At 37.5% G+C, this 9,348-nt stretch overlaps 1 protein-coding gene across 1 annotated transcript; it reads left to right on the plus strand.

The window, feature by feature from the left end:
• Positions 1–864: 864 nt before the first annotated feature.
• On the plus strand, positions 865–8,326 carry LOC127535011 (cytochrome P450 2F2-like). Its single transcript, XM_051951696.1, has 11 exons — positions 865–1,055; positions 3,026–3,188; positions 3,417–3,569; positions 4,131–4,291; positions 4,868–4,936; positions 5,098–5,202; positions 6,791–6,926; positions 7,253–7,338; positions 7,658–7,759; positions 7,848–7,989; positions 8,093–8,326. Exons 1-11 carry the CDS (start codon positions 894–896, stop codon positions 8,272–8,274), a joined length of 1,461 nt encoding a protein of 486 aa, XP_051807656.1. The 5' UTR covers positions 865–893; the 3' UTR covers positions 8,275–8,326.
• Positions 8,327–9,348: the final 1,022 nt, after the last annotated feature.

Genomic DNA, 9,348 nt, shown 5'->3' on the forward strand with positions numbered 1-9,348 from the left:
CTAGACATGTCTTTCAAAAAATCATTCACTCAGACCTACAAAGGAGGTATTTTTAAGTTCTTTTTACTCTTGTGTCACCATCAGCATTTAGATCAGTTTTGTATTAACCTAACTTTCACTGTGAAAGTGTGTCATCCACCAACATCTCATGGAAAATAGGGGCTTGGTCTTAGATGAAATCAACTCTACTTGGCAACAGATCAACAGTCCTGTTGTCGAAGACGTCAAAGAGCAGATACAAAAGTGAACCTTGGACAGGCATTCACTCAGTAGAGACAGTTCAAAACTACCATTCAACTGGCTTTATTTCTTTTTGGTCAATAAGTTACAATACCTACATTCCCTATAATACAACAGGGTGTTTTACTCTGCCTTTATGGAAGCACTTTCAAATTGTAGCTCTTTCGACTGGTTATTGCTTTTGATGACAGTCAGGTTGTTACCATTTCCAAACATTTTTCAAGGATATTTTCGCCATGCATGTTTTGACAATTTTGACAGTAACAAACCATCTGGTGAGCCAGGTAATCTGATAATGTCTCAACCTAGAAACCTGGATCTATAGTCTTCAAAGCAGTAGTAAATCCTAGAGGATTTTATGTTCAAGACGTTCCACTTTGTACTTTTGGGCAACTGACATTACAAATCACCAACAGATCGTCAAGAGTGCAATTGAGGACAGTAGACTGGTGCCCCATCAACTTCAGATTATCTGACAATATGTCACTGACAACAGCTTTTTTCCTCTTAATCCAAATGGTCACCTCTGTGTTCTTGGTGTACTCACTTAATACAGAAAACCACAGCCAGAGGAGGCAGGGCTCAGGTCAGAGGTATTCTTTAAAAGCAGGGTAATCACTCTCTCTCTTTCATTCAGTCCGATCCGTGCTACCATGTTTCTTTCAGCTGTCCTGCTGGGGCTATGCATTTGCTTCATCGTCCTTCAGCTGAGGCCCAGGAGGCCCAAAAATTTTCCACCAGGACCTCCTGTCCTGCCCATAGTGGGGAACATTTTGCAACTAAATCTAAAGAACCCCTTGGAGGACTTGGAGAAAGTAAGAAAAATGTTGCAATGAATGATGTTGCTCTTAAAATTCCTTTAACTGCTGTAATTATTAAAGAATCTCACCAGTGGATACTTACATGAGCATGGGTTGCTCAGTAACGCTACAGATCCTGTTCTTTTTATGTGATTGTTGGCAGTGAGTTGACTTCTTGCACACTTGGAGTGTGTCCAAGCAGTATGACAGGTCAAGACCAGTTTGTAATTTTGATTGTGGAGATAAGTCAAATTCAATCTGATCAAATTCATTTATGCATCATGTTTAATTTTAATGTTTAACTGATTGTATCACAGGCATGACACAGCAATACTGGCTGAAATTCATTAAGGCTGGCACGAGCACCAGAGGAGGATTATAGGCAGGCATAGTTGATCATGTACAATCAGTGTTTGAAAAGAAAACAAATGTGAGGACATTTTTTATGCAAGAGTTCAACACTATGTGGGTGAAAGAGCTGAGCTTTGCGGTGCTCAGTGCATTAAAAAAATGCATTTGAAAACAGCAATGTCCCTTGACAGAAACACAGGAGAATTCTGGACGATAATTTAAAAATGTATAAAGCATTTACAGGTGCAGCTCAAAAAATTTGAATATTGTGAGAAGTTCTGGGTTCTCTTGAGTATTTTATTTCCAAAAGTAAATGTTCATGTATTCTATAATTATTACACATGAAGTAAAACATTTCAAGGCTTTCATTTGTTTTAATCTTAATAATTACAGCTTAAAATGACTGAAAATCTGAAATCCAGCATCTATATATGAAGAGTTCATTTGCAAAAACAGTAACTCTGTTTTCAGAAAACTCTTTTTTTTTATTGTTTACGTAAGATAATAATGATAATAGCACTAATAATTTATTTTTTCTCTATTTTGTCATGTATTTTTCTACCGACTCAAATCCACTCAACTTCAGTTTGATTGATATTATCTCAAGTAAACAATAAAAAAAAGTTTTCTGAAAATTGATCAAAATGGAGTTATCTGTTTTTGCAAATGAACTCTTCATATTAAATTATATGTCATATGAAGCTTGTTCACAACTATGTGCTCATATGACATATTCAATATAAAGTGAAATACTTCAAGGAATCTTTCATTTTAAAATTGTCTATGAAAGAACCAAATTGCAGTTTTTGTGATAAAAAAACAACAACTTGTGTTTCAATGATTTCATCACAGAAAATCAGGAATCATGGCAGTCTTTAGAAACTCCAGACTGTCATCATATACATGGTCTTTACAAGTGTATGTAAACTTTTGTTCACAACTGTATGTGATTGATTCCAATTTTTACTTTTATCTACAGCTGCTTTAGACTGTATAAAAAGGCCACTAAATTCCTGCAGCAATCTGAGAACAGCAGGACACATGGACAAACATGCAGGATATAATTCAGAGTGCAGTGCTACTACAGATGGTCATCCACTTCATTAAATTGTACACCAGTAACACCAGGCTGGTGCAAAATAACCACATGCTTTTTAATGAACATGGGTGGGTTGGGAATAATTACAAAACAAACAAACAAACAAAAATGTGTTTTATTCTTTAAATGCAATAGAGTTAAATGCTGCTGAAGCACATACTCAAGATTCAAGATTCAAGAACATTATTGTCATGCACACAGCAGAACCACAGAGGTTGTCCTGAGGAATTAAATTCTTATTTTGCGAGCTCCCTCCACACAACTGAAATAACAAATAAAATATGACAAAATAAAATGAAATAAAAAAATTCTGCATTACTCTTTCCATTTTTTTTATTTTGATACAGTAGTTTCAATTTTTTAAAAAAAAAATCTCTTCCCCTCCTTCATTCCTTATGATTAAATCTGCTCTGCTGTGTCTATTTTTGTCACAATCCCCAACAGGTAAAAAAAAACAACAACACTAAACCACTTAAAAATATCTGAAAATATTAAACATGTATCTTAAACACTCCTCTGTAATGTTCCTTTACAGCTGAGGAAGTCTTACGGAAATGTCTACAGTCTGTTCCTCGGCCGTAAACCGATTGTAGTCATCAATGGGGTGAAGGCCATGAAGGAGGCTATGGTGAGCAAGGCTGCTGAATTTGCTGGACGACCTCAAGATACGCTTATTAATGATGTCACCCAGAGAAAAGGTAAAATAGACATTTTATGTCATAGGACAGATGATAAAAGGTGATTTCAAAATAAACAGTACAAAAACAAACAAAGACCATGACAGGGAAAGACCTGAGGAACCTCTAGAACCAAAAATGTTGTGATACTGGACAAGAATGTAAATGTTCACATTGACAGACATGTTTTCCGAAAAAGTTACATTACTTGACTTATCAGTACTTTGTTTTTTGCTCCACCTGTTATAGGATTGTTTTCTGTAGATTATGGCGCAAGCTGGAAGGAGCACCGTCGCTTTTCTCTGATGACAATGAGGAACTTTGGTCTGGGGAAGAAATCAATGGAGGAGAGAATTCATGGCGAGATTCAATACACCATGAAAATGCTGGATAAAAATATTGGTGGGTCCACACAACACAATATTGTTGCAACAGGCAACTTTCTAGTGCAGGAAATCAGGGCAGAAGTCAACTGACACAAACGTTGACAGGAACAGCCAATGGATCAACTCTTTTACTCTGCTTACATTTCAGTGTAGGATCTGACAGGTTTAACTGCCTCAAAACAATGGTAAAGAGCAGCTTCTTCATGCAACTCTACTTGTATTACCATAGAGGACATTGAAGATTAACAACCATTTTTGCCCCTGTGGCATTTTTTATTTTTTGCTTTACAATATTTAAGTGGAGAAGGCTGCTGTCCAGCGAGGATAATGAGAAGGCTGAAAAAATGACACTTGTTCTCCCATCAGCATTGTCTTCTCCAAGTTTATCTACTTAGATTCAAGCCCCACAAAGTATTTTGCAGGACTGCTCAGAAGTACCTATGCTGAAGTAGGGACTTTTCCTTTCCCCTGAATACAGCCAAATGTTCCTGCAGTGGAAAACAGGTTATGGACTCTGTAACGTGTTGTGTTCTTGTACAACTGTTTTGTGCAATAGTTTCCAATATATCTTTTACAGGCAAAACTCTGACTCCTCAAGTTATGTTTCATAATATGGCCTCCAACATCATGTGCCAGGTTGTCTTTGGTACACGCTATGAGTATGACGATGAGTTCATCACAACGATTGTTCAGAGTACCACTGAGATTACCAAGATCTGCAATGGACCATGGGCGATGGTGAGTCAAAGCACATGGGGTCGGTCACGTCTCCTATGTGTCTTATTCTTGGACGTTTAAGGCAACAAGGACAGGGTTTGATTTAGCTGAGTCTCTGCTGATGGAAATTTTGTACTATTGTGGACTACAAAAGGGTATGGACTTAAAATGTACGAGTCTGGAGTCTAGGTTTATCGTTCAAAGGCACAACAACCAGGCAGAGGTTTCCAAATCCCAATAGCAGGTTTGGTAGTCATACAGGCTGAGTCACAAAACACATCAGCAAAACCAGTGAGTCTGAAGACACCTGCAATGAGACAACAGTAAACACAAGTGCAGAACAGGAAATGCCAAAAAATAAAACAAAACAAAACAAAACAAAAAAACAGGAAATAAAGAGAGATGACCTCTGAATAGGAGCTGGAGGTGACATTAACCTGCTAAGCTTTATCTCAAGCTATAATTTTTGTCTTCACTTGTCTCATTCAAACAAAATAACTGACAAAAAACCATCTTATCAAAACAATTCATAGTTGTAATTAGAATCTGCATATTTGGATTCAAATAAAGTAATGATTTTTGTTGTTGTTGTTTCAGCTGTACAGCTCTCTTCCCTTTATTCGTAAGCTGCCACTGCCATTCAACAAGGCCTTTAAGGCAGTTAAGGTAACATTAAAAATAATTTGCCATACTTATCCTACATATTGTATGTCTGTTCAGAATACTTAGGTAAAAATGAGACTTATCACAAACGACTGAAAAAAATAAAATTTTCTTTGTGAGTGAAAGCAAGAATTAAATTCATACAAATTTTCTGTGTTTTTTAGCGTTCTTCTGACCTTGTACTTCATTTGTTGAATGAGCACAAGAAGACCAGAGTCCCTGGAGAGCCTCGAGACTTCATTGACAGTTACCTGGATGAACTGGATAAGGTGTGTGAAACCATTCATCTCACTATCTTGATGTGGGAACTCAGTCCGAAATCATGGGCCAGAGTCTAAAACTTGACCGTGCTCGGATGTCCAAAAACTTCTAAGATCTTTGAAATAATCACCAGGAGAAGTCAGCATTCCAGGGCAGCAGGATTTATGGTTGACAGAAAATCCAGGAACAGTCCTTAGCACTAATTAACACCACAAGAAGTACTGAAGATACTGAACCGTGCACAGTCTTTTATGCTGTGAGAGTTGGTCACTTTTCCACTCGTTTAAGGCCTAGTAGACAGTTCTGACACCATTGTACTTTTCTGAATCAATTGATCAGATCGTGACATCAGCTTACCATATCTCACCAATGGGTCATACTTTACAGAGGACATGTGTATTTGGTAATCATTAGGTCATGTAAAACTTTGCCCTGGTCTCCTGTACACTCATTCCTATAATTCTGTGGCAGTTTTTGTTCATATCCCACCATTTGGTATTGTTAAGTTTCTAATACATTTTAAAAAGTCATATTGCCTTAGGTATACACCACTATGTTTTGAGAACTCCAGATTTCATTTTCTTAAAAGCATATGATTTGTTTTCACACCACAAATACATATATTACTTTATGATCTTCCAGCTGTGTATGTGTCCTCCACGGACACATACCATACCATCAAAACATCAGTCATTACAAGAATATTCACCATTATACCGGGCTTTGCAGAAGTTCTGTTACACTCAGTTTCATGATCTTTAGAGACGTTTACATGTCGGAGTGAAAAATTCCATTAAATAAACTGAAAGTTCTACCTTATAGGCAGGTGTCCTTAATACACATTTTTTTCTCCGGTGAAGTTGTATCAAGATGAAAGTCAAAAGAGTTGAGATATCTGCTCTCCTTTGTGCTGAACATCAGCCGGATGACCGTCCACAGAGTCGCGGAGAGGCTAAAGAATGGTGAAGATTTTTCGGGTCTTCACCATTCTTGAAAGATCACTGAAAGATCTTCACCATTCTTCAGCCTCTACGCGACTCTGTGGACGGTCATCCGGCTGATGTTCAGCTGCTTGGCTCTGTCAGACTTGTTGTGGCCAGCATGAAGGAGAGCAGATATCTCAACTCTTTTGACTTCCATCTTGATACAACTTCACTGGAGAAAGAAACTGTATTAAGGACACCTGCCTATAAGGTAGAACTTTCAGTTTATTGAATGGAATTTTTCACTCCGACATGTAAACGTCTTTAAAGATCATGAAACCGTGTAACAGAACTTTTGCAAAGCCCGGTATATTTCACACACCTATTTTAGCTCTATTCTTTGGCTTAATAGCATTTGCCATAATTATATCATCTTTTACTTTTAGCAGATCATACCCAAACATATTACACTACAATCTCAGATGATATGCAGTGGTCATGGACAATGGTTGTGTTTTATTTAAGGAGAACACACTCCTATGTTGTTCTTAATAAGCTGGTAATAAGCTGACTCTTTTCACCTCCATAGTGTTCATCAGTATGGTATACAATTTATTTTTATTTTTTTACCTTATTTTCATTTGACTTACAAAGAACATTCTCCTGTTTTTAGAAAGCAGAGGATTCTTCATTTTCAGAGGACCAACTCATATTTACCGCAATAGATCTTCTGTTTGCTGGGACTGACACGACCTCCAACACTCTGCTTACTGCTTTTCTTTACCTTATGAACCACCCACACATACAAGGTATACCTGCACATGTACATATGAGAAATTACTTCTCTGTTTTTGACATTGTAGTTCTACAATTGTCTTATGATATGAAACCCATAAAAGCCATCACTTATGCACCATGCACCATGCACCATACTAGCAACTTAAATGGAAAGTAGACATTTGTTCTTATTTGTTTTACTTGTGGTTTATTATCTTGTTTAGTCTAACGATTTGAGGCCTATGTACACCTAAAGGTTCCATTTTCCCCAACTTTGTCATGTTTTGTGACCATCTCAGTGTTTAAATTGAAATGTTAAGTTTGGAACACAAGGTTTGATATTAACTTGCCTTCTCAGAACGATGTCAGCAGGAAATAGACCGGGTGTTGGAAGGGAAGGATCAGGTCTGTTTTGACGACAGACATCAGATGCCCTACATGCAGGTACTGGACTGTACATCATGTGACAGATTTCTCCTAATAATTTCACTTCTGATCAATATGTGAAAGCGTGACACAAGGTAGGAGATTGTAAAATCGTTCAGATAATATGTTGATTTGGAGATCCATTGCTATCACTATGTTTAAATGTAATTTGTTGTGGCCTTGTTTCCTGGTTGTAAATATACTGCTGCCTGCTGTCACTGTATTGATCTGTGTTTTTGTGATTGATTTTATGAGAGCCTGCATTGTTTTCCTTCTGCTGCGATTCAGATAAAGAAAAAAAAAAAGCAAAAAGCTGTTTAAATGTCTTTTCATCCAGGCTGTAATCTATGAGTCACAGAGAATTGCCAACACTGTTCCACTCAGCGTCTCCCATAATACGACTAAAGATACAGAGCTTGCCGGATATTCCATTCCCAAGGTATGGGACGTATAGTTAAACAGGTTTTGGAAACAGGGACAACAAAGTGAAAAGTACCCCTCATTGTTTTGGTTCATTTTCTCCTCAGGATACAAGGATCATCCAGAACTTGACCACAGTGCTGAATGAGGAGGGACAGTGGAAATACCCTCATGAATTCAACCCTGAAAACTTCCTCAATGACCAGGGAGAGTTTGTCAAACCAGACGCCTTCATGCCTTTCTCTGCAGGTACAAGAGCATAAAAACTGTATCACACTAGGAATGACAGCCACAGATCAGGTGAATCAAATCAAACTGCTGTAGATGACTTTGAGGTGTTTTTATTCCTCAGGTCCACGGATGTGTCTCGGAGAGGGTCTGGCTCGTATGGAGCTCTTCCTCATCATGGTGACTCTGCTGAGGAAGTTTAAGTTCATCTGGCCTGAGGATGCAGGAGAACCAGACTACACTCCTGTCTTTGGAATCACTATGACTCCAAGACCTTATCCCATGAAGGTCCAACACAGGCTTTGAACTGCACTAAACTGACTGAAAGATGTAATAAAAATAAAGCTTGTCCAATTGATGTACCTTGTTTTTGTTCGAAAAAACCCCCCAAACTGAACACTAAACATTAAAAATATCACATATAGAAGTATACAGTGACAAAGGGCTCATTTGCTACAGTGTCAATAATAACAATAAAAACTGTGTAGAATAGCATGGGTTAAAAGAGATGAAACCTGAAAAAGTTGGAGCTACTTTGGTTCACTGACATGGCCCAAGTGTCTCACATGGATGTAATGTGGTGCATTTTAATTCATTCAGTTACAAAGTTATTCATTCCGATCAATCATTTATCAGAGCCACTGAAACTGTTCAGAGAGATGTGTCGGATTTTGATCGATGAACTTAAACTGTGACCTCCCATTCCACTGGGAAAATGAACTCAAATCTTAAAGCTTAAAATCATATATCATCAAAATCACCTTATTCTACATCTCTCATCAGAAATTCACTAAAACTAAAACCCGTGAAGTACCCAGAATCTGTAAAAAAGCAACCAAAAAAAACCCAACAAAAAACAAGTACAACTGAAAGGCTAGGAGTGACTGAGCTGCATCCAACAGTCATATGACACGAATTCAGAGACTATATTTGATATAGAAATAATGAATACAAATCATTCAACATGTATAGTATGTACAGTCTCCACTTTTTCTGTCTTGGTAACACCTGTGGGAATATGGGAAAATGTGAAACATGTTGATTCCAGTATTTATTGCAGACTGTATTATATTGCTTGGAAGACATTTTCAGTTCTTTTTCTCATGTGTAATGTTTTCATAGAGGTGCAAGTCTTTGCAGTGAAAAATGGGTCCAGAGAATGTGGCAGGAGCAAAAATTGACTAGAAACTCCTTTGTGTTCAGAGGCTTAATAATTATTGCTACAGTTTGGACAGTACCTTTATGAAGTTAATGCCGGTTCGTTGCAGCATAGTAATATTGAACAGAAGTTCAAACTTAGAATGTTCAAATCAGATTTGTACAAACAATGATAAGCCTAATATGTCAACTGAATTTTTATATGCACTAAATGATCCTGTG

The sequence above is a fragment of the Acanthochromis polyacanthus genome, chromosome 8, assembly GCF_021347895.1.
Source record: "Acanthochromis polyacanthus isolate Apoly-LR-REF ecotype Palm Island chromosome 8, KAUST_Apoly_ChrSc, whole genome shotgun sequence".
NCBI lineage: Eukaryota > Metazoa > Chordata > Actinopteri > Pomacentridae > Acanthochromis > Acanthochromis polyacanthus.

Coding starts and splice junctions, on each gene's coding strand:
- LOC127535011 (XM_051951696.1), top strand. CDS start 894: ATGTTTCTTTCAGCTGTCCTGCTGGGGCTATGCATTTGCTTCATCGTC. Junction 3,189..3,416: donor TGATGTCACCCAGAGAAAAG/GTAAAATAGACA, acceptor CACCTGTTATAG/GATTGTTTTCTGTAGATTAT. Junction 7,760..7,847: donor CCGGATATTCCATTCCCAAG/GTATGGGACGTA, acceptor TTTTCTCCTCAG/GATACAAGGATCATCCAGAA.